Source organism: Cynara cardunculus (genome assembly GCF_001531365.2).
Source record: "Cynara cardunculus var. scolymus isolate 2C chromosome LG 17, CcrdV1, whole genome shotgun sequence".
NCBI lineage: Eukaryota > Viridiplantae > Streptophyta > Magnoliopsida > Asterales > Asteraceae > Cynara > Cynara cardunculus.
The window spans coordinates 37107658-37133313 of NC_037544.1; the positions used below are offsets into that span (position 1 = coordinate 37107658).

Consider the following 25656-nt stretch of genomic DNA (forward strand, 5'->3'; position numbering starts at 1 on the left):
TTATATTTTAGATTTTTTATATTTAAAATAAGATGTTTATCCTGTATTTGATTGTGTTTATCTGCAGTTAGTTACACGAATTCAGTTATGGGATGAAATCGGATAGGGATGAACGGGTTTAAGAGTTTAAGAGTTTTTAAGAGTTTAAGAGTTTTTAAGAGTTTTAGCCAAATGCATTATAATATAGTATAGATATCGGTAATAAGTATTTTTGAGTGTTTGGATAAACAGATTATACCGGTGACAAACCAGTAATAAGGGATTTTTTAAAAAAGTTAAAACTCTTCTTACTTATAATAAGTTGATAAGTAATCCCAAACACCCTCTTAGAAGCTGATTTTTACCGGTAGGAAACTGTTTTAGGTAATATTTTCGACTATCAAAAATTCAAAATTAATTGCATCAAGTATTTTTTTTCCGGGTAAATGTTTACCATATATGGGTCTATTTGTTAACAGCTTAATCAGACTCGAGGCTTATTCAGCTAGCTTAATCAGTCTCAAAGCTTATTCAGTCAGATATACATAACTATCTGATAATGATTTAATAATACATAAAGTGACTTATTCAGTAAGCTTACAGGGGGAGTTTTGTGCAAAAAGTCAATTTTTTTCAAACTTACTCCTCCAAATTAAAAAAACAAGCTTTATTTTATCTATAAAAAACTCTCTTAAACAATAACTTTCTCAGTCTATTCATACAGATTAATCCACACGGACAACTTGATGTATAGAATATTTAAGCGAAGGATCATGCGGGAAGAAAGTTATGGTGAGAAGCGTAAGAAGATATTTGAATCCTTACTTGTTTTTAATCTCATGCCCACCCATGAATTGCTATATGATAATTGATTTGGTGCATATTGGTGCATCTCATTAGTGTTAACATTCAATTATAATTAATCTAAGGGTGGAGATCTCTTCTTACGCTTCTAACCAATAGTTCCCTTCTCACCGAAACTCAACCTACTACACTTAACGGAAAAACCAACCAAATAACTGTTGAGAACCTTCCACATCACTTAGTGGGTAAGATCTTTTGTCCTCGTTATGCATCTTATTTGGTAAGATTTTTGGTTTTTGTCATGCTCACCATTAAGGTAGCGCATACCTATTTAAACGAATGTTAATTATGTAATTTACATGTAAAATTGGCAATGATGCTGAATAAATATTTAAAATTGTATAAATTTTATTTAAAAATTCAACAATATATTTTTTTTATGGGTAAAATAGACAAGTTAAACAAATTCAGACGTTTATCAGTCTATAAAACACAAACAGTCTTATTGGTTCATATTTCATATGTCAGCACAACCTCTTTAAATCATAAGTGAAATAAGATTTCAAACTTCAGCACCTCTTAAACGACCATTCGGTTTTAGGAAAACGCAGATTCACACATGGCTTAAATTTTTTTGGGAGCACAGTGAGAATGTCGGACCAAAAAAGTGAAACCCCGTTATCTCTCCATTCATGATGTACACAGTTATCAAGCCTCGTTTCAAATCTGAAATTAAACTATGAGTTTTATATGCATAAAACGACACTGCATTATGCATTACGAATGGTGATTAAGAGTTTTTGATCAAATGCATTATAAAAGTAGCATAGATTAGCGGCAGATTGGTGAGTTGAGTTAGGCCAACTCAACTCCAACCCTCTTAATTTACGATCTAGTGGTTTGTTAGCGGGTCGAACAATTTGACGGTTTTTTGTACACCTTTAGGAAATATTTTCAATTACTTATTTACTTGTATACACATGTACATACCATACAAATAAATGATTATTAGAGTGTTTCTCAAAAATTTATAGCTTTTTAGTGTTTTCCCTCAGGTCCCGTTTGGTCTGAACGGATGACATGTATTTTGGGGGATTTGCATTTCAAATTCATTCCAATCCCATGATTGGTTTGTTGGATTGTCCGGATTTGAAATACTTGGATTTAATTGAAATCCTTGAAATATAAGATTTTGAAATCCTTAAGGAGTGCTCATGATTTCATAGGATTTCGTAGAATTGTATACAATAAAGTTTAAATAAATGTTGGAAACATTTTTGTAATAATTGATTAATAAAAATATAATTCAATTATTTTTATAATTATTTATAATTTTTCTATAAATTATGAAATCCAATTTCATTTCAGATCCTACAAACAAACACATCAATAATTTCAAATCCATTGCAATCCAAATTCGTCAAAAAATCTAAATTTCTAACTTATTTTTATTTTTATTTTTAATGTAAATTTAATATTAAAATCAATGAAATTGATACAAAGTGGGATTTATTTTTGCATACAAAAGCACCGAACAAACCTAAAACCAAGCTTGCATTTCATCTGCCCCCCTTTATCCTTCCATAAACCCTAAAACCCTAAAAACTTATGGATCCAGGAAGGAAGACAGACGCCCAGAACTCAACAATGACAGATGCTATGCCGGCATCAAAGACCAGGTTCGAGTTCGAAGATGCAGACGAAACCATAGAAGAAGCAGCCACCGGCAGCTCGAACTTGGAGGAGGATTCTGCCATGTGTGAGCCCGAGGATTCTTCCATTGTTGGTGCTGATAAGACCAGCGCTGATTATTACTTCGATTCATACTCTCATTTCGGTAAATAACTAGTAATTAACTCTATTGTCTCTGTTTATGTTGTTGTTTCTGCTTGTTGGTGAAAGGAAAACGTAAACGTATCAGTTGTATCCATTAGGTAGTTTTTGAGAGAAATTTATAAGCCCATTGAATGAAATGTAGAGTAGTATGTCTACGAGAGAGTAAGGTTTTGAGGGTGCGTTTGGTACAGAGTTACTGTTCCACGCTTGTCAGGAGGACATTTACTTACGTGGAAGAAACAGGAACACAGTGAACAAAGCGAAACAGATGCCCACCTCACCTCTGGAACAAGGTGGAAAATGACCTATATTTTATCGAAAAACATAATTCTCTTCTGAAATCTCAAATAGATTATCGTTTATATTTTATTTATTCTTTAAATTTTATTTATTGTATTTTATACTCTTTAAACTTTCATTTTTCTTTATCAATTTTTTTTTATTGTTTCTATATTTCGATTAATTTATGTAATTTATTGAATACTAGTAATAAAAAATATAATATAGAGAAATGTATAAAATAAAAATTGGAACCAACATAAACTTTTTATTTGGTGCAATTTTAATGGTGTTCACGAGAACTTTCTAATGATATATTTTTCTTAAAAAATATTTATTTTATTATAGTTTAATAAATTACATAGGTTAATCAATATATAGAAAATTATAAACAACTCATTAAGGGTAAATTGGTCATTTATCTGTTCTGTCCAGTTTTGTATTACCAAATTTGAGACAACTGTCATGTTCTGTCTGGTCTGGGTACCAAACGCATCATAGCTGAACAAAACTGAACTGCATAAGTTTTGGGTGGTCTGAAACGTAGGGTTCGGTTCCAGCTTGAACTGTTGAATATGTGATGAACTCATGAGTTCGTTAATCAAAGTTTAGGTGCCGTTTGGTAGACTGAAATGAACGAAATGAATAAAGCCGCAACTTGTTATCAGGTTTGGTTTATCCAACACAGTGGTTCCTTGCCTTTATTTGTTTCCTTCGCGGTTATGTAGGCAAGACCAAAAATGTGATCTTTTATCATAGAGGGCTGAGAGCATTTTCATGGAACTAAATTGTGTCTTAAATTTTTTTTATGGAAATAAAGAAAGGCAGATTACATTGTGATGGATAAATCAGACTTGATACAAGCTGTGGATTTATTCATTTCAGTCTGCCAAATGAAACCTAAACCTTATTAAGTCTTACCAACCTGGCTCGAAGATGAACTCATGAAACTTAACACAGGTTCAAGCTGGAATTGACCCTGCATTTTAGATGACTTGAATTCTATACAGTTCAGTTAGCTTGTAGCCTGGCTTATAACTATAAGCTTGGTCTAGCTTTTATGGAAGCTTTTAACCTTGTTTCTACATGACCCGAACGATTCAATAACCACAAAGTAAGAAGTGACAAGATGGAACCTGTGAATTCAAAAGATTCTAGAGATTATTCATGGTTAAACTCTTCACAACTTATTAATGGATATATGAAACCATGTGCTATGGCTTGAATCCATAGTCGATCTTATTTCCGATAGGGACATTGACAACTGAATCCGATTTTTCCCATTATTTTCATATCCGTAATTAACAAATAGCTAATTTTTACCAAAGGGTCTTTGGCCCAGTGGTATCTAGTAACCCAACCATTCTAGAGGTCAAGGGTTCCAGCCTCACCAAAGGTGAGACATGAGTGTGTGTTTAATTTCACATATAAATGTTATAAACTTAAAAAAGCTAATTTCTTTATTGTTTATTTAATTTGATTTCAATTTTTTTCTGATGCTTTTCTTTCTTTGTTTTTCTGTCTGCAGGTATTCATGAGGTAAGCCTTGTATCTATTACAACTGACAAAGCGACATGACAACTAACTGCCACACGATAGATCCCTTCTACCATATGATATTTGCTAATATGATACATCATTTTCTACATAAAGAATGTTAACCAGTGAGAATAGCTGTTCTGTAGTTTGTGTAAATAATACATCTATAGTCAAAACACCATGCAAGGTGGATTCTTCTTTGTCTTCTTCCTCTCATGTGTAACTCGGTTTATGAATCCAGGCTTTCTCCAAACCAATTAGAACTTAAATATTCCAAATATGTGCAGGAAATGCTGAAGGATGTGGTTAGAACGAAGACCTACCAAAATGTTATTTATAAGAACAAATTTTTATTCAAGGACAAGATTGTTCTTGATGTTGGTGCTGGGACAGGAATACTATCCCTCTTCTGTGCAAAAGCTGGGGCAAAGCATGTGTATGCTGTATGTATTTTGTTTTCTCTATCTCATGACTTCTACTAACATGCAAGTGTATTCTTTTTGGCATGTACTTTTTTGGTTTGTTGCATCAAGTTTCACCTTAAATGGGGTGGCAAACATCATTATATGGGTCATGGAGAAGTCTCTTGATGGCTTCTTTTATTTTGGACCCTAGGCCTGATCACTATTGGAAGAAACTTGTTTAGGGGACAACCATTATACACACAACAATTCTAAATGGTTGCAGCATTTGGTCATAATTGTCATAATGCTCATGGTTTTTTATTTTTCTTTCCACTAAGAAGGGTGAGTTCAAATGTGGGTTCAAACTTACGTCCTTGGTTGGGGGAGAGGGGGTTGTTTCTTTGTTATTGAAAGTATAGCAAGATGCTATATGTGGTTGTCCAACAAGGTAGCATAGTGGGTGGAGAGTATTGGTTTTCTTCGCATTAACATTGGTAGCAAGATGCTGCATGAAGGCATTTTTTTACTTGGTTGTCTATGGATGGAATTTATTTATTTACCAAATTACCCACTATGGTCTTTCCTCACAGCCAATTATATATTTGAGCTTGGAATGTTTGTGTCTACAATCTCTTTCAGAAAGTTTATTGAATGCTTTGTGTTTGCATCAGGGGCGGGCCCACTTGATTGGATATGGTGGCACGGGCCACCTCTTAGTTCCTCCATTGTAGTGTAAAAAATTATAGGGTTGTGAAAGGTTCTATCCATATCAATTTGTTGTGTATCATTAAAACTACAACGATGACACTAGTTTCCCTTGGTAGAGTTGGTTTGCATGACTTTTCTCCCACCCCACTCCTGGGTTCAAACCCTGTTAGTGTCATTTTCTTAGTTTTTAGTTTTTAATTTCAGATTTATTGTGTTTTTGAATTTTTTTGCAACAAAAAGACTTGGAACACAGGACCTCACATATGAAAAGCTATGAACCAACCAATAGACGAATGATGATTTTTTGAAAATATATTTGTTTTTATAGTCAAATTGTGCCACCACTTGAAAAAAATTCCACGTCCGCCTCTATTTTGCATGTGATACTATCTTACTTGCAGTATACAGATTTATATTTTTTCTGTTTCTTGTCAAACTTCTGGCATGTGATGCTACTTGTTTCTGCAGGTTGAGTGCTCGCAGATGGCTGACATGGCACAAGAAATTGTTAAAGCAAATGGTTTCTCAAGTGGTAATAGCATCTTTTAAAGTCCAAGGTTGTACATATTCTAAAATATTGGATTGACTAGTAAACTAATTTGTCCTCTTTCTGTTTCAATATACAGTTATAACTGTTTTGAAGGGAAAAATTGAAGAAATTAACCTTCCAGTTCCTCAAGTGGATATTATTATTTCAGAATGGATGGGGTACTTTCTGTTATATGAGAACATGTTGAATACCGTTTTGTATGCTCGTGACAAATGGTTGGTAAGTTTCACCTCCATTTTTGGCTTTTAGGTCGGTTCCAGTTGGAGAATCTTGTAATCTTTTGGGTCGGTTTCCAGACTTGCTTCTTTGTACCCATCTAAATCTAATCAACCTAGGCACTTCCTATTATTAATTTTGTAGTCTTTTGTTTTACTATTTTATTTCTTAATTTCTTCCTGTAAAATTAAGATCACATGTAGGGGATGTTTTGTTGGTTCTTCATTAAGTTCTGTATGAATAAAGCCGTCTGTGTGGATTAATCTATCTTGTATAGATTGGGAAAGTTTTTGTTTGGGAGAGTTTTTTCATAGATAGAAGAAACACGTTTTTAAATTGGGAGGGACATGTTTGGAGAAAAACTTGGCTTTATGGCATAAAGCTTCCTACTAGAAGCTTACTTAATAAGCTACTTTCTATATGGTTAAGCTACTACCAAACAGTCATATATAGCTGACTGGATAAGTTGTGGGTCCTGTTAAGCTTATTAAGCTGCTAACAAACATGTCTGTAGTTTCATCATTTTGTTGTTTTTGAGGGATATATATAATATAATATACTTCCAATTTTAGCTCTCATTGTTACTAAAAAATATATATATGGTTAAGACCTCCTGCCTTTTTTGGACATCGTAGGTTTTAATCCATTACATAAATTTCTATACTTTTCTTTTCTTTTTGAAGGGTTAGATGATGTTTCTTCACATTTTATGTATCACAATTATCCGATATTTTTGGTTCTTTGACTGGAAATAAAGCATAAGTGAATCATCTGTACCTCCAATTTCTTTTATACGAGAAAGGTTTGATCTTATGTTCATCTTTCTTAATCTTCTACAAGACATTAGGTTGCCATTGTTTCTCTGTAATTTGATGTGGAATCGACCATATTCCAACATGATACAGAATCTGTTGCTCTACTTCATCTTCTCTTTTGCCTTTCTTGAAATCGTTGTTTGTCCTCCACAGGTTAGCAACGGAATTGTGCTACCTGATAATGCATCTCTCTATCTGACAGCAATCGAGGATGCCGAATACAAAGAGGACAAGATTGAATGTATGCTACTCCCTCTAAAGAATCTTCTGTTATCTGAATTTAAACGTACAAATGTTCTTCAAACTTAATCGAATTTATATTTTATGATCACAGTTTGGAACAACGTATACGGCTTTGACATGAGCTGCATTAGGAAGCAGTCCATGATGGAACCGCTTGTTGACACAGTTGACCAGAATCAAATCGTCACAAATAGCCAATTACTTAAGGTGGGAAATATATGTACCCTTCGCACTTCCGCTTATTTTGAAATCTTCTAGGTTTTTTATTGGGTAACCATGGGTGTCCGAGCCAGCTTGCTTGCACCTCGACTAAAAAAAGGGGACCCAGAAAAGTTTTCAAGCAGTAACACCATTGGACCATAAGGGTGAAAACCATAGAAATTTACGGTATGGCTCCACATGGGGCCGCCCTTGTCGACTAATCCCATGGGCCATGTAGATAACATTCGGGAAAATTCCCAGTGGCACTAAGGGTGCGTATGCCGTATGCTATCCGGACAGGATAGAGCTGAAACTGTTCAGCATTTGGTAAGACAGAACTGGACATATTAGAACAGATAAAATGACCAATTTAGTCCTAATGAGCTGTTCATACATTTCGATTAATATATGTATTTTATTAAATTATAATAAAATAAATATTTTTTATAACAATATATTATTAGAAAGTTTTCGTCAAGATGATTAAAATGACACAAAAATCAAAAAGTTTATGTAGTTTTTAATTTTTATTTTATACCTTTTCTATATTATTTTTTAATTATTAGTATTTAATAAATTACATAAATTGATCAAAATTTAGAAACCGTATAAAAACAATATTTTGAGGACAATAAAGTGAAACTTTAAAGAGAATAAAATATAATAAATAAAATTTAAAGAATGAATAAAATGTAAAGAGGGAGGTATATTTGATGTGTTAGAAGAGAATTAAGTTTGGTTTTGAGGTTATATTGGTAAAATATAGGCATGTTCCACCTTGTTCCATAGGGTGGAGGTAGAACACCCCTGTTCCACTTTCTTCCCCATTTTGTTTTAGTCTGTTCCACATAAAAGTCCTGTCAAATGTGGAATAGTGATTCTGTTATGTCATGTCCACTGTACCAAACGCACCCTAAGGGGACTCGAATTGGCAACCTATGAGGAGGATTTATAGGGGCAAGGGGGGAGGGGGCGACTCTTGCTTCCCGCCACTTGGTCGGACTCTCAACCTTGTATTTTTATGACCGATTTAAATTGTTTCTACAGACCATGAATATCTCGAAGATGACGTCTGGGGATGCATCCTTTACAGCTCCTTTTAAGCTTATTGCTCAACGTGATGATTACATTCATGCTCTTGTAGCGTACTTTGACGTCTCTTTTAGCGTGTGTCACAAAATGACGGGGTTCTCTACAGGTTAGCTATTTTCTATTTTCATTCTTGTAATTGGTTTAAATTATTTCCCAAAATAAATGTCTACAATAAAAAAGGTACATAGTCTGTTTTTTAATATTTTGAATCATTACCCTTTTTAATTAGTTTAATGACAAATTTACCCCTAATGATAGAGGAAGTAATGAATTTCCCACTCTCATGATTAAGGGTAAAATTGGAAAGTAGAAATTTAGAGCGCTTACAGTTGTCACTTACCTTACCGATTGAGCATGACAAAAGCGACGAATCATACCTGGTAGTAGGGAGACATAACAAGGACTTAGGGGATGTTTGGTTGGTTTTCCAACGAGTCCTGTATGGATAAAGCTGTTTGTGTGTATTATTGTCTATATATATTGCAAAGGTTTTTGTTTTGGAGGGTTTTTTCATAGATGGAAGGAGTGTGTTTTTTAACTGGGATAGACAAATTTGGAAAAAAAAACTTGGGTTTCTGCATAAAGCTCCCTCCTAGAAGCTTATTGAATAAGCCACTTTCTATAGTATTAAGCCACTACCAAATAAGCTGTGAGTCCCATTAAACTCATTAAGCTGCTAACAAACATGTCCTAAATAAGGGTAATTTCTCTTGGCGCTAAGCATCTGGTAAACGACCCCTTACTTTTGAAAGTCCCAAAACTTGTTAATAGAAATGTGGACAATATTTTGGACGGAGGGAATAAAAGTATTTTGGCATCTAAAATACGCGTAAGAGAATATTGTGGAAGGTTTTAATTTGACACGTGTAGTTTAGTAATTTACCAATTTGATGTTGGTTAACAAGTTTTTGTACTGTCCCGTCCCGACGATCTTTTTGCTCATAATCCAGGTCCAAAATCAAGGAATACACATTGGAAGCAAACGGTGTTATATCTTGAAGATGTGTTGACTATATGCCAAGGCGAGTTTGTTGCTGGAAGCATGACGGTGACTCAAAACAAGAAAAACCCGCGAGATGTTGATATCACTCTCAAGTACACGCTAAACGGTCGTCGCACCACCATCTCGAGAACCCAACAATACAAAATGCGTTAAAATTGACGGAGAAGATCGGTTTGTAGCGCAAAATGGAGGGAAGTCCATCTGGGGTGTTTTTGCAAGTGGTTTAAAATCCCAGTTTATGCATCAAATTTTGTATCCCAAATTGATTCTTTTAATTAATGATGATTTAATGATTGCCAATTTGTTGATGCTTTTAAATTAATTGATTCTTATTTATGCTTTTTCTTCAAATATAACTGGTCATGTCTGGGAGGACCGAGACCGGCCTGAAACAGGGACCGGTCAAGGCTCGATCGGTTAAGCCCAGTTAGGAACCTTCTTGGAGAATCTGTTGACTGGCTCGATCAAAAAAGCCAGTCAAGACCGGTTAGAAAGGACCTATTGGTTCTTGTAACTGATTTATCTTTTCTAATGGTTATTAATTGATGATGTTAACTGTAGGGACCTTAAATGCTATGATATTGTAAAGTTAAGGACTATGAGTATAAGATGGTTTATTTTAGGAACCAAATCTAAAATTTGACCAAATCGAATTTGATTCACTTTTTTTTTTTTATTAACCTGGAAATCCAATCCGTTATGCGAGTCGATTAATCATAGGGTGACTACCTGTTTTGCAGATAGTCCGGAGTCGTCGCATTTGAACCTTTGTGGCCACAAGGGGATTTTTATTCCTGCTTGGATTTGAACCTGAGACCTCCTGACACTTTTGATCTTTGGAGCCAAGCTCAAACCAATTAGACACCATTTTATTTTTCTCTACTGGAAAGGTACTCACGCAATGCAGTGAGATACATCTCGATTTTAATGTTTTGTTTTATTATGTCTCATGTGGATGTTAATACGGTTTTATATGGTTTTGAGAAAAAACGATAATGTTTTGATTTTTGAATAAAGTATAAATTTGAAGATATCTTAAAAAAAATTTAAAAAAATATATCGATATTAGCATCAGATTAACTATTTAAAAGCTCTTGCTTTGTTGTGTAATTTTTTAAATTCAATTTAGGCTTAAGAACGAAGTAATTTATTTTTGATTTAATAATATAATTTTTTATAACTATAATAATTAAGTATTATGTTATAAAACAATGATTATCCTAATTATATTTTAGATTTTTTATATTTAAAATGAAATGTTTATTAAGTATTTGATTATGTTTATCTACAGTTAATTACACGAATTCAAACATGAAACTTTAATAAGTTGTACATATGCATTATTTACTTGTAATTTTGAATTTTAAGTAATATACATCAATAAACAATATTTTACGCATAAAAAAATGATTTTAAGAGTTTTTATCAAATGCTTTATAATATGGTATAAATTATCTTGGAAAAAGGAAAAAAAAGAGAGTAAATTACAATTTTACTTCTTGTGGTTTAGAAATTGTGTTTTTCGTCTCTATGGTTCACAATTTATTACAGTTTGAGCAAATCACAAGAATCAAAACGGTAAAGAATTGTAAACTATATGAATGGAAACAACAATAAATTATAAATTGTAAGGATAAAAATAGCAATGAATTATAAATTAGAGGGATGAAAATTATAATTTCCAAACCAGAGGGACTAAAAGTAATAATTTTTTAACAAACGACATGGATTAAAAACATCGACGAAGATCACACACACGATAACTCCGATCACCCTCCGCCACTACTCGTCGGTGGAAGTTAACGTTGTAGTTATATATATATATATATATATATATATATATATATATAGAGAGAGAGAGAGAGAGAGAGAGAGAGAGAGAGAGAGGACAAATTTATGGAGAGAAGGAAGGAAAATGGAGGAAAAATCGCTTCGTATAAAAACCACAAATGCTTACTACTTATACAATGGTTACCAGTTTCAGAGAGAGAAAATAATTACCAAAAGAAGGGAGAAATAATAATAAGGTAGAGGGGGGAATTACTTCTCGCCGTTCGTCAGACACAGACCGCCATGGCCATGGCACATTCCGGTGATTCCATTGCCGTGGATATGCCAAATCATCTTATTGAAAAGGTTTCTTTCTATTCTTCTTTCGTCGTCTCTTTGATTTCTCCACTTTTGTATGTATCATCCAATTTGCTTAATACGAATTGTTTTCTCGAATCCCTATTTCAATTTCAACTTGTATTACACATTTTTCCATATCACATTTTGTGTTATTATCTTATCTGGAAATGTTCATGTATACATATCATAATTTCAAGTTCAATGTATTTGAAATTGAATTTGTTTTTTGGAGAAATTTCATATTCGTTTCCAGACATGATTTATGCCCTATTTAGTGTTCTTGGAATACTTATATTGGGAATTTCGTTTGTATATGCAATAATACTAATTAGTTGTTGAATTCCCATGCATTCTCTGCATTGTTTTTGTATGATGAATACCCAATTGGGTTAACCACATGAATTTATGGGGGGAGATCAACAGAAATAGATATTTTCGCTGAACAAATTTGCCTTTTAGTCATTTACCTTTCACATTTTCAACAAAATCACCACCTCCGCAAGTAACCATTCCTCAACCCACAGAGGGCCAAAAAATAAAAAACTAACAATTTCTGAGCATGGTCAGCACATCTCAACTTTGGATGTGCCACATGTCAGAGCTTCATTTGTGCACCAAAATGCAAGTTTCTACCATTGATTCATCTTCCATATGTGAATACATGTGTTCTTATGGATGTCTACTTACGGACCATATTCAGAAATTGTTTTTTATCTTTATTTTTGGCCCCTTCGTAAGTTGAGGAAGTGTTACTTGCGGAGGTGGTGATTTTTTTGAAAAAATGAGAGAGAAATGGCTAAGAGATAAATTTGGTCGGCCAAAATGGCTACTTTTGTTAATTTTCCATTTATGGGTTGTGTGTGTGTGTGTCCGTGATGTTGTGGAATCTTGACTCAGGAACATATCATTATAACTGGCCATGGTCCTGTGTCTGTTATCGTTTATGGAGATCAAGAAAAGCCACCATTGATTACTTATCCTGATTTAGCTCTAAACCGTAAGCAACACTAAATCTTGTCTTTATTCGTAGTATTGTTTCTTGTTTAAATGTATGTTTTATGGCAGCTATCTTTTGGTTTGATCTTTTGTTTTTTGCAGACACTTCTTGTTTCCGGGGCTTATTCTTCTGTCCTGAATCAGCTTCATTGCTACTCCACAATTTCTGCATTTATCACATTACTCCACCTGGTCACGAGGTCCGTTGATTTCTCAACTTTTCATTTGAGACTATGAAGCACCAATACTTCAGATAAAGCCGTATCCCAGCTATCAAAAAGAAACGTGGATATGGCTTCGCTGAACTTGGGTGTGACGGGTGTGAGTTGGGTGCGTTTCATATGGTTTAGGTGCATCTCATATGGTTTGGGTGCAGTTGAAACACGTCGTGGTTTCTCTTTCTTAAGGTCGTTTTACGTCATGGTTGAACCTTCCACTTGTTGTGTATCCAAAAAGGACGAACAAACCTAAAATACATGGAAATCTTATCTTAATTAGGGGATTGTAATCCCGAGAAAGCCAAACCATGTGGATGATGCATATCGCACCCGAGGCACATATTTTCGTAGGTTTGAGATGATGCTTAATTACATTGTTAACATAAAATTCTCTTCTGGACTTGCACAAGAGTTGTTGCAGTTGGGAGCTGCATCGATTTCTATAGATGATTCTGTGCCTACTGTTGAAGATTTTAGTGATCAAATTCTCGAGGTCCTCAATCATTTTAGGTAATCATGATGCTAAATCTTGGTGCTTGTAACTAGAGGCTTAAGCGGGTTGGTATTATTAAATACATTTGGATTATTTTTTAATAAATAAACAACTTAATACAAGATTAATCAGTTTAAATTCAATTTAGTACAAGTTGGTTTGGTTCAGTTCAACACCTGAAACCACAAACCAATACCAACTGAAGTTTTCTTGAACTGGACCAGTCCAGGCCAACCGATCTGATCTTGTTCAATCTAGTTTTGTGGTTCCATGGAGAACTTACACACCTAATTCTGGCATGAGGACGACATGGAAGGAATTTACTCGCATTTTCATTAATTACGCTCTTTAGTTTTTTCAATGTAAAAATCATATGTCGAGAGAAGTGAATGTTAAATTATACTATTTTCATGATCTTAGAATAAGCTCACATGATGGTGTGTATTTTGAGTTTTCCAGGCTTGGTTCAGTGATGTGTATGGGAGCCATGGCGGGTGCCTATGTTCTTACACTATTTGCGGTATGATTTTTCATTACGTTGTCAATACGTAGCATATATAAACCAAATTTCATGTTTGAGTTTGACCAGTAACAATATTTTCTTCTTTTTGCAGTTAAAATATAGTGAAAGGGTTACTGGTTTGATACTTGTTTCCCCTCTATGCCGAGCACCTACTTGGAATGAATGGTTTTACAATAAGGTTGGTTATTTCGTTTCATGTTCTTATTATAGTTATCTCACACAACTCATCCCGTTAGTGGATCTATGTCTCGTCTGAATAACATCATATCGCCAAATTGGATTGTATCTGGCTATCTGCATAAATCAAACCAAACGAACACAGTGAATCCCACATGGAGTAGGGTTGGGGGAGGGTACGCATACCTTACCTCTACCCTATGGAGTAGAGAGGTTTTCTGTATCACCCTAAAAGTAGGGAGAAAAATAAATTACAAAAATTTGGTATATAGATATCAAAATACAGAGGGTCTTTGGCCTAGCGGTATCGTAGTCTTTGGCCTCCTAGGAGGTCAAGGGTTCAAACCTCACCAAAGGTGAGGAGGATGTGCGAGTTTATTTATTGCATTTGCTGTATATAAATATTATATACTTCAAAAAAAATATATCAAAATACGGGCTTTAACCTAAAAAGGGAAACCAAATCAGTCAATTACATGTGAAATAAATGGGTTTAAGGTTAACAACCTCCTAATGTAATTCATACAAGAACTACATTATGACCAAGTGTCACTAAACCTCCGAAAGTTGCTATCTCCAATTACACAAGGCTCCTAAAAATGCTATTGCCACTACGTCCTTCTAAATAAGCACCAAGTTACCCCACGCTAGTATCTCCGCCACTAGAACCTGAGATACACGTCAACAAGAAAAGTGTTAGGCTTATAAGCATAGTGAGTTCAAGCATTTATAACACCCAAAATAAAACATATGCATAAAAAGGATGTGGCGATTCACTTTCAATGCAATGCCATTAAAACACATGTTACACCATAGTGTTTTGAAGATCTTGTTTACGTGCTTGAGTTTTCTGAGAGTAATGTTGAAGTTTAACCATGCTAGTAGCTAACGACCTAACCATATCTTGAAGGGACATACGCTAGCCTTTAGGAGCTTGAAGTGGCATTTGCCACTGCTGTCCACCTGGCTGAAATGGTGCCTTCAGTTGGTGTTTGTTGCTATTGAAATTGCCGAGGAAAACCGGTTGTTGACTTAACTGCTATGCTTGTTGAAATTGCTGGGCTGTAGGTAGTCTTTTGTTGGAATTGACCTTTACCTTTGCCTCGGGACATACCTCAAGTTTGGATGGTGTCGCCATTCAAGGTTGTATCATGTATGTACTCGATAAAGGATCCATTGCCCGGTTATGTGAATTCTGAAAATTGTCACCCCCATGGCATGCACTTGCTCTTCGGGCTCCTAGAGGGGGAATGCGTCGGTTAGATGTCCGTTAGTGGAACAAATCCCACATGCTTCCATTTGATGTATGCCTCCCATCGTAAACCGTTCCACAGTGTTGGTCAAATCAGTAATTTTAATGTCTAGGGATTTAACATGCACCCCACTCCTCAACATATGTCGTTCTGTGGTCCAAACTACTTGGAGTTCCCCACCATGGTATTGATCAATGTACTCGCTTGAGTCGGGGTCTTATTCACAATTGCACCCCCGCTCGTGACATCCATCATCTTTTGCTCCATCGACAATAAACCTTCATAAAAGTATTGGATTAATAACTCATCAAAAATGTCGTTATGAGGCCAACTTACACATAGGCGCTTGAAACGCTTCCAATACTCGTAGAGTGACTGACTCAACGTCTTTCTGTTTGATCCCGAAAATTTCTCGTGTAAGCCCAACGACTTTGGATGCGGGGAAGAACTTGTAGAGGAATGCCTTCAGCTTAAGACTCTTTTTGGTGGTGCCTTGTTGCTTCATTCCCAGGCATACCATGTGGAACTTGGTCAAATGCTTGTATGGATTTTCATCATCAAAACCATGAAAACAAGGTAGTAAGTGATGCATAGTGGTTGTCGTTTGACATCGGGTGCTGCGCATTGTCTTAGAGTGCTCTCGGAAATTGGTGCTGCCATATCTTTCTCGGCCTAGTGGATTGTGTTTTCGTCTTTAGAGTGCACCTCCTCTTCTACACTGTCTGAATACGTAGACATATCAATGTCTTTCACAGATATTCAAGTAGCGATGACGAGGTCGACTTGAGTAGCTTCTTTCGAATCTTGGCTTGCTTCCTTAACTTTTTGGCTGTCCTCTCTATTTCTGAATCTGTTGGCCCTAGTAAACCTGCATGTAGCAACCTTGGCATAAAATAGTTAAACCTGCCGAGTCCACGGCAACAACGCCAAAAATTTGATGGGTGTCGAGTGCGGCAATTAATAAAGTACAATGAATCCTATTATCTCTAAAACACAACGAGTTGTGATAGCAAAAAATAGAGTCGTCTCCTCAGTCCAAGACGTAGTCACTTGCAAATGTGTTGAAAGCATTAAATAAAAAAGTGAGGCGGGGTGTGGATGATTGATTAAAATAAGCATGCAATGTAATTGACAAAGTAAACTTGACTTACCTTTTTAGATTTAGGTCACATCTAGACTTCCAAGCAAAACCTCAGAGATCTTCGAAGCTTCCACCCGAGTTCTCCAATGAGAACCTCCAATCCAAGCCTTAAACCCTTCTAGGATTCTGGGAAATCAACTTTTTAGATCCAATGACCGATTTTAATGAAGAGAGAGGAGTAAATGTGGAAACCCTACGCCAAAAAGGCCTTTATCTTTAACACCATTTGGTGAATACGAGGGGGATATACCCGTTTTGTTATCCTATTAAGCTTCACTTGGATGCTTTGTATCTACAAGTATATCTACCCTTCCATAGAAAAAAATACCCCCAAACTATACATGTATCTACGGACGGATTTTCCGTTAGTTTTTAAATAACGAACCAAAGAACGTGTCAACTTTGGTGAGTACGAGGAGGGGGAGGAGATACCTGTGTTTTTATCCGTCTAAGCTTCACTCCCATGCTTTGCGGGGAGAGAAGCTCAGGGTTGATGCAAGATGGATCGAGACAACTCCTCAGGCCGTTGTTGAACCAACATGATGGATCCAAGCCTTATCCCTTAAGAAAATACTCCAAAGGAATCAATATTGCATGAGATTGTTCTTATGTCACAATTGATCCACAAGCCTATACTTGTGTCCCAGATACAAGTTAAGTGACGAGTTTTTAATTACGGGCATGATCATAAAAAGACGCTACAAGGTTAGTTTGTAAAAGTGATTTTCATAAAAAGTCGTTTACCTACATAACCCATCACCATATCGTGCATTTTAGTTCACTTTTTGCGTTTAGAAAATGTTGAAGCTAATCTACAATTTGATTCACCATTCATGATATCCGTATACCTTCTCTTGATTGTTCATGAATCAACAACCATGTTTACCCAATGTTGTGATTTGTAGTTCATGTCGAATTTGCTCTATTACTACGGTATGTCTGACTTATTGAAGGAGTTTTTGCTTCATAGATACTTCAGTAAGGTATATTCAGACTTCTCGCCTTTTGATCTTTTTCCTCTAATATCTTTCTTTAACATATATAGTTTCAATCACATGATTTCTTTGGATTTGATCAGGAAGCCTGTGGTAGTCTACAGGTACCAGAATCAGATATTGTTCGATCATGCAGGAAGGTTAGTTTTCTGATGTCATTCTTCTATGGATAGGGTAAACCATTCTTTTTTATGGCATATTTGATGATGGAAGCCAAACGCCCCATTTTCAACTTCAAAATTAATATTGATTTTTTTGAAATTTTGAGAAAATTGGAATCCTGTGATAATTGAAATGCTTGATTGCATGTAATTTTTTGATAGTAGTAAAACCAATCCAAACCAAACATGCCCCGTATATTTCACTTAGAGTTGGGGGTATGATGTATGCAGACCTTGGGTAGAGTTGTGAGAGGTTTCCGTGGTTTTTTTCAAGAAAAATGATAGAATAGGAATCAGGTCTTTTATATCTGTATCACTTGAGAAACCTAGGAGTTACATATATATAGGGTTGGGTCCTGGTGGTTATAAGAGTTATAGTGAGAAGATGAGGATGAAACCTTCATATACATTCATTTACATTGAACTACCTTTTCCATAATCAATATAACTGAAAATTTAACAAATTCATACGTGTGGAAGTGATTAAACATATGTAAAAGTTCCTGAAAATGACTTAAAAGTTAAGATAAATTTGAAAATAAAGGTAGATGAATGTAGTTGAAAAAAATTAAGTTAGATTAAAAAGTCAACTCATCCAATGGCTCATAAGTGTTCTCACCATTCTCATCATAACTCTTATTTTCACATGATCCCTCGTTTATACACACACACACACATATATATATAGAGAGAGGGAGGTTGTGGATGGTATGCACATGTGTATACAAGTAATTGAAGTTGTTTCTTGGTTTTTATGCATGTGTGCATGTTATGCACATATGCATACCAGACAAATTGCTTACAAATTACTTATATGCACATGTGCATACCGTCTAGATGAATTTACCAGAGTGTTCCTTAATTTTTTCATTTTTTTTGTGGTTTTCTCTAAACCTGACCCTATATATATATATATGAGCATAGGGAAATCTGATTGTTACAACTATATCCAGATTTACTTCATTCCATTCAAGATAAAAACTAAACCAAGTCTAATATATAATCCAATCCGAAGAATGTTCACCAAATAACTAACCTACCTGCATACCAGAACAATATCTGATTCTGGGACCTCTAGACTACTGCGGACTTCCCGATCCAATCCAAAGAAATATTGTGACTAAAAGTAATATATTAAAGGAAAAGGTCAACAGGCGAGAAGCATGAATATACCTTACTAAAGTATTTGTGAAGCAAAAACTCCTTCAACAAATCCGACATACCGTAGTATTAGAGCAAATGGACATGAACTACAAATCATAACTTCGGTGAACATGGTTGTTGATTCATGAACACACTTGAGAAAAGGAATGCGAATTCCATGAATGATGAATCAAATAGTAGATTAGTTTCAACATTTTCTAAACACAAAAAGATGAACTTTTCAATTCTTGTGGCTACAAATACCACAAATTGACCCAACAACCTCCAAATAAACTTAAAACGATGATGGGAAGTTATTAGTGATTGGTCCTGTGGTTTGGGAAATGGTAAAATAAAGAAAAAAAATGCTAAAAGGACCAATTTACCCTTATAGTTAACGGACAAGTTGGATGGCCGTCAGTGCGAGGAACCAAATCCAATACAAATTGCATAGGTGGAATGTTCTTTTGTAATAAATAAAGATAAAGGACCAGAACCATAACAAATGACAAACCTTAGGGACCAAATCTATAAATTATTATTTAATAAGTAGCAATATAAAACTAAGAACTTATCCTAGTTAGCCTTTATCTGTAACACCACCTCTCTTTGACTTCTTCATTGTTACAGTAGTAAAATACCAAAAATGCCCTCCAATAAATGACATCAATAAGTAGCAATGACAAAACTAGGAACTTATTCCAGTTAGCCTTTATCTGTAACACCATCTCTCTTTGACTTCTTCATTTGTACAGTAGTAAAATACCAAAAATGCCCTCCAAAAAGTGACATCAGTAAGTAGCAATAATAAAACTAGGAACCTTTCCTAGTTCCCTTTATCTATAACACCATCTCTCTTTGACTTCTTCATTTTTGGCAGTAGTAAAATACCTTAAATACCCTCCAATAAATAGCATCAATAAGTAGCAATAATAAGAGCGTTAAATAGGTAATTTCCTAAACAAGAAATGTTTCAATTTTCATGGGATGGAGGGAGTATATCTTATACAATTCACTCTATTCATGTTGTGGGTCCCATCTTCATTTACCCACTCAAAAAATTGGACTTGATGATATCTTAAATGGGATAAATTATATGCACTTATATCTTCTTTCTTCTTAGATCATATAAATGAGACCCACAAATCATACCATAAAACCAAACCAAACCAAACAAGCCTAGTATATTCCATCTGGATATTACCCTGTACATCTCACCGGTTGTCCCCCCCCCCCCCCCCCCCCAGGGGTGGATGTACGTGTACCTGTCTTATACCTCAAAGAGCACAAAATCATATTATGTAAAAGGGGTTGCTATTCATACCCCCTTCCCCACTCATATACCACCTATTTCTTATCACACTACATCACTCACATACCCCCTATAGGAGGGGTATGAATAGAATTCACCTATGTAAATGACCAAAATGAATAATTCCTCAGGGGATGTTTGGTTGGTTTTCAATTAAGTCCTTATAGATAAAGCTGTCTGTGTGAATTAATCTGTCTATATAGACTGGGAAGGTTTTTCACAAATGGAATGAGCGTATTTGCTCATTTTTTAATTGGGAGGGACATGTTCGGAATAAACTTCGTTTTATGCATAAAGCTCCCCTAGAAGCTTATTGAATAAGCCACTTCTTATATCATTAAGCCACTACCAAACAATCATCTATAACCGACCGAATATGATGTGAGTTCCATTAAGCTGCTACAGACAGGCCCTTAGACTTGTTTCTGGAATGTTCTTGTTTCTTTATAGAATGATGAAAACAATATGCTTTGTTTTGTTCCTACAGTTGTTGGATGAAAGAAATAGCATCAATGTGTGGCGGTATCTTCAAGCAATCGACAGGTAGAGATACACAAGATCTTTATTCACACCCCTCTCTTAGAATAAGTGTCCATATTTCTATTTTAATTTATCCCAAAATTGAGTACCTACTTTCCAATTATATCCTTAATCATGAGATGGAGAAATTCTTATCAAGGATAAAATTGTCGAGATTTATTTTGGGAGGTAGGGAGTAACTGTTTACGAAAGTTTGTGATCCTAACTTTCTTTAAATCTTGTTGAAATTGAGTAGGAGACCTGACCTCACTGAAGAATTGGAGAATCTAGAATGCCGAACAATCATCTTTGTCGGGGACAGCTCTCCATTTCATGCTGAAGCCCTTCACATGACTGCAAAACTCGGCAGAAAATGTTGTGCTCTAGTTGAGGTATGTTATACATCACAAACTTATATAAGGGTAATTGTCTAAATTACCCTTTAAATTGCGCTTTCTTCATCGATAACAAAGGGTAATTTGGTCAAAAAACGGACTCCATTGAATGGTTTTGGATGGAACTCATCATTCCATCCATTCTGCTAAGGAATGATAGGGCCAGACTGACACATTGTTATAATTGGGCCAGAGACTGACACACTGTTCCTAACCGGGTCCAGACTGACACACTGTTTTTAACCCGGGCATGTCAGAAGAAGGTCATTGAGCTAATTATTTTAAGGTCATATTTCTACTTAAAATCTCACTTAAGGCCATTTATCCAAAGGACCTGGTGATTGAACCACATTAATATCTCACTTATTGAACTAAAATGCACAATATGGTGATGGGTATCTAGTTAAATGATCGAGTATGGAAGTCACTTTTATAAACTAACCTTGTAGCGTCTTTTCAACATCATACTGCTAATTGAAAACTCATTTAAGGTCATTTAAACCTATATCTGAGACACAGGTACAAGCTTGTGGATCAATTGTGACAGAAGAACAACCTCATGCAACGTTGATTCCTTTGGAGTATTTTCTCAAGGGGTTTGGCTTGTATCGATCATGTTGGTTCAACAACGGCCATAGGAGTTGTCTCGGTCCATCTTGCATTAAACCCGAGCTTCTCTCCCCTCAAAGCATGGGAGTGAAGCTTAAACGGATAAAAACACGGGTATCTCCTCCCCCTCCACGTACTCAACAAAGTTGACACAATCTATGATTCGTAAAAAAAAAGAAAAAAAAAAAAAACTAACGAAAAATCCTTCCGTAGATACACATACAGTTTGGGGTATCTTTTTTATTCTACGTAAGGGTAGATATACTTGTAGATACAAAGGAAAGGAAATATATTTTTTGAATGGTTAATGTTCGTTCATTTGTTGTCTTTTATGAATCTGAAACTCTGTACTTCTGTAGAGATGGAAATAAAAGCGTCACAAAACTTTGATTATGATGATTGTTGGTGCACCGCATTCTTTAGAAAACTATGAAGGGCATTTTAGACATTTAACTATTTATTTTTGGTTTGTGACGGTGTCTCGTGATTTATGATGTGACTTGTACATATCTATTAAGCTTGTAACTTATGGCAGTTGAGATGTATACATATATGTTATCTACTTCAAAGAAAGTAGAACGGTTATTTATGTGAAGACTCAAACTTGTGAAAAAGTAAGTAGCATGCAGACTATGCTGGATTAGATAAAACTGGAAGGATAATAGTGAGGTAAGCGAGCGAAAAAATTGTTAAATGTTTTAGGGTTTTAGACAAAAAAAATGCATTTCTTCCCACCCAGTCTGATCTGGGGCAGTCTAGTTATTGTACTAAACGTGAGACAACAAGTTCTTGTTCTATCTTGTTCTGTATTGTCTCGTGTACCAAACACAGGAAGAAGTTCCTAACCATGGATTGAAATTCTTTCTGGTGATAGTAGCAAGCAGCGTAAAAGATTTTGATCTGAACCTAAGTGACTAAGAAGATTTGTCGACAAAAAAAGAAATTGAAACGCATGAAGGAAACAGTACACAAATATTAGACAAATACAAACAACGCATAAATTGAACATATTAAAGATAAAAAAAATATCGAAATAAACACTAGGATGATTTTTATGCTTATGATCTAAAATTTCGATTGTAGGTTACTGATGATGTCCGAACTGGTTTGAAAGGTCTTGACAAGAATATCAGTTGATATCTTTGGTTTTGAACCAAAAACCACATTTGCAATTGTGACTATGCCAGGGTTTTGGTTACTCAATGTCGAAATTGCAAATGCATTCGTGTTTCCGATGTTTCTTTGGTAATGTACGAGTTTCATTGGGAAAACGAAAACGTCACCCTCATGCAACACTTTAGAGATAAAACGGTTTTCAGGGTTTGATGTGACAAATCCGACCTCTAGAGTGCCTTTCACGACAGTCAAAACCTCAGTGGCACGAGGATGAAGATGAGGTGGGTTGAGCCCCCATGGTTCATAGTCGACACGAGCCATTGCGATTCCCAGAGTGTTGAGTCCTGGCAACTGTTCCACGAAAACCGGGGTCACCCTGGATCCGACAGGGTTCGAGGTGTTTCCCTTCATGTGTAATCCACCAAAGTAGAAGTCGTTCGCTTCAACCAAACTCGGGTTTTTGCAAGTGAATCCGTTCACAAAAACTACCATGAAAAAGAACTCGATTATATCACCGAAAACAAACACAGTTTGAAAAACCAAATGAAACACAATAGATACACAAGGCCCAAACCTTCCAAGTCCGTTTTCAATTAAAAAAAAGAGCATGGGCTTTAGGTGTAAAAATAGACCCAATCGGGCTTTTATAGCTGGACATTTTTGGGCCTAGGGTAGAGGTCATTCAAGCCCGTTTCAGTAAAAAAATATTGGGCTTTGGGTATGAAAAATAGACCCAATCGGGCTTTTCTAGCCGTGCTTTTGAAAAAAAGAACTTGGACCAAGCGTAGCCTAGCCCTTGGTTTCGGGCTTCTTGTGCATCTCTAGGGACACGATTATATACAATACCATGATCACTCGTGTCTGCAACACAAAAATCTTGAAGCGGGCTGGTGTCGGTAGCCATGACCATCGAGAACACAAGAGCCAGAAGCGTAAACGAGGTGAAAACACGAGCCATTAATGGATCGATCGGAGAGATTTGAAATGGATATGGAGTTGATGGTTGTTTTTATAGAGAAAAAAAAAAAAGGTAGAAACGTCATGGATTAAAAGCTACAATATTCAAATGTCATCCTGTGAATCATTGAAACAGTCATGTTTCACAAGAGTTGGTATCTGTGTTTGTTTAGTTATTGTTTGACCCGATTTTTATCATAACAGAGAGGGGGCAATTATTATACAACTCATCCTATTTGTACAACCATTGCAACTCAATTTCAACCGTCCACTTAATCTAGCGAATACGTGTTTTTATAAATATTTTGATTGTTTCATAATATAAAACGTTGGTCATAATTAATTAACTCTAATCATCTTCCATAAATATCAAATCATAATAAATGAACCATCATCATTTCCATAAATATTTCAATTGATTAGGTTACATTGGTTGTACAAATGAGTACGATTTTAAAAAAGGTTAAAACAGTTCGAGTTGGGTTTGAAACGTTCTATCTTACATGGTAACACCAAGTAAACAAGATTTGGTGGCTCAAATATCGTTAAATCTTTTGACCAAGCAAATAGTCTATAAAAAAACACATCCAATGCCATTTCGCATAAAGCCAAATCAAACCAGTATATTTTTTCTGCTTTATTTACATTTCAGATAATATATATAAACTGAATTCAAGTTAAAATAATATATTTTTGTAACAGGTTTCATCTGGTTGGGTTGACCTAACATCTGATTACGTTTTGCTTTTGGTCTCATTATAATATCATTTAATATATTAATATGATCACAAAGAGTAATTACATAATCATCCAATTAAGGTTGTACACGGGTTGGGTTGATCGGGTTGACGACATTTGAACAATATAACCCAATATTTGTTGTTTAAAAAATCTCAACTCGACCCAACATAACCTAAACCATGTAGGTAGGATTGGGTTCAGGGACGTAAACAATGGAGGACAAGGTGAGGGCTAAGGATTAACATGACAAAGACCGAGAATCTTATCCGGTAAGAGGCAAGACAAGAAACGAAAATCTTACGCAGTAAATGAGGGTGACGACTCTTCCAAGTGCTTATCGGGTAAGAGTCATGGATGGACCCATAGAAGGGCATATGGTGGCACGTGTCACCGTGTTATCTCTCTGCTAAGAGGTTAAATTTTTTTCCGTTTATGAAAAGTGCAACCATATCATTTTAGAAGGTGTCACCGTATAATATTCAAAAGTTCAAGAAGGTGCAACCGTGCCTCATAATCAACAAAAAACCGGAAAAAAAAAAACTCTTGAAATCAACCAAAAAAAACCCCTCGAAATCGATAAAAAAAAAAACTAAAAATTTCCTCGAATTCAAGCAAAAAACTTTAAAATCCCATGAAACAATGAAATTAGGCTAAAAACACATCGAACAATTAATAACATTAGTAAAACATGAAGACACGTCGATAAAAACCGTGCTTTTCGTAATTATTTTTTATCTATATTATATAGTGTCGTCGTATAAAAAACTGATGGGTCCGTCCCTGTGAAGAATGGACGGTGATGGGCGGCGTGATGCCGTTTGGTGTAAAGAGTTTGAGAACGGTAAAACTGATATAATTTATACAAAAAAACTTCCTAGTTGGTTACATATATTTTTTAGGTTAAAAGAATATAGATAACTATTTTTAAAAAATTCGATAATTTATTTAATTAAAAAAGAAATGTTAAGAGATGTAATTACTCAAAATCAAAAAAAAAAAAAAAAAAAAAAAAAAAATTCATTAAAAAAAAGTTTCACAGAACTAATTATTCAAATGAAAAAGTTTATTGAGTTAGAGGCTGTTCACCTAAATGCTTATCCGATAAATG

The 25656-nt window shown here is 35.2% G+C and overlaps 3 protein-coding genes across 3 annotated transcripts; 2 read left to right on the forward strand and 1 right to left on the reverse strand.

Moving 5' to 3' along the window:
- Positions 1 to 2310: 2310 nt before the first annotated feature.
- LOC112501160 (protein arginine N-methyltransferase 1.1-like) lies at positions 2311 to 9962 on the forward strand. The gene is made up of 9 exons (XM_025104830.1): positions 2311 to 2620; positions 4427 to 4437; positions 4725 to 4880; positions 6018 to 6081; positions 6176 to 6318; positions 7284 to 7371; positions 7465 to 7580; positions 8622 to 8772; positions 9617 to 9962. The coding sequence occupies exons 1-9, from the start codon at positions 2392 to 2394 to the stop codon at positions 9820 to 9822; spliced, it is 1164 nt and encodes a 387-aa protein (XP_024960598.1). The 5' UTR covers positions 2311 to 2391; the 3' UTR covers positions 9823 to 9962.
- Positions 9963 to 11615: 1653 nt separating this feature from the next.
- Positions 11616 to 21897, forward strand: LOC112500601 (pollen-specific protein SF21-like). Its single transcript, XM_025104113.1, has 11 exons — positions 11616 to 11805; positions 12697 to 12796; positions 12898 to 12995; positions 13435 to 13523; positions 13966 to 14026; positions 14121 to 14207; positions 17506 to 17583; positions 17679 to 17735; positions 20699 to 20754; positions 20987 to 21122; positions 21645 to 21897. The coding sequence occupies exons 1-11, from the start codon at positions 11743 to 11745 to the stop codon at positions 21882 to 21884; spliced, it is 1065 nt and encodes a 354-aa protein (XP_024959881.1). The 5' UTR covers positions 11616 to 11742; the 3' UTR covers positions 21885 to 21897.
- Positions 21898 to 22683: 786 nt separating this feature from the next.
- On the reverse strand, positions 22684 to 23814 carry LOC112500862 (putative germin-like protein 2-1). Its single transcript, XM_025104468.1, has 2 exons — positions 23697 to 23814; positions 22684 to 23335 (listed from the first exon to the last, which is right to left on the reverse strand). The coding sequence occupies exons 1-2, from the start codon at positions 23806 to 23808 to the stop codon at positions 22800 to 22802; spliced, it is 648 nt and encodes a 215-aa protein (XP_024960236.1). The 5' UTR covers positions 23809 to 23814; the 3' UTR covers positions 22684 to 22799.
- Between the last annotated feature and the right edge of the window lie 1842 nt (positions 23815 to 25656).

Bases quoted from the DNA above. Each gene is read 5' to 3' on its own strand.
- LOC112500862 (XM_025104468.1), bottom strand. From the start codon at position 23,808: ATGGCTCGTGTTTTCACCTCGTTTACGCTTCTGGCTCTTGTGTTCTCG. The intron at 23,336-23,696 runs GTATTGTATATA...TTTTCATGGTAG, and splicing joins TGCAGACACGAGTGATCATG to TTTTTGTGAACGGATTCACT.
- LOC112500601 (XM_025104113.1), top strand. From the start codon at position 11,743: ATGGCCATGGCACATTCCGGTGATTCCATTGCCGTGGATATGCCAAAT. The intron at 14,208-17,505 runs GTTGGTTATTTC...TGTGATTTGTAG, and splicing joins ATGAATGGTTTTACAATAAG to TTCATGTCGAATTTGCTCTA. The intron at 21,123-21,644 runs GTATGTTATACA...TCTGAGACACAG, and splicing joins AATGTTGTGCTCTAGTTGAG to GTACAAGCTTGTGGATCAAT.
- LOC112501160 (XM_025104830.1), top strand. From the start codon at position 2,392: ATGGATCCAGGAAGGAAGACAGACGCCCAGAACTCAACAATGACAGAT. The intron at 4,881-6,017 runs GTATGTATTTTG...TTGTTTCTGCAG, and splicing joins GGGCAAAGCATGTGTATGCT to GTTGAGTGCTCGCAGATGGC. The intron at 7,372-7,464 runs GTATGCTACTCC...TTATGATCACAG, and splicing joins CAAAGAGGACAAGATTGAAT to TTTGGAACAACGTATACGGC.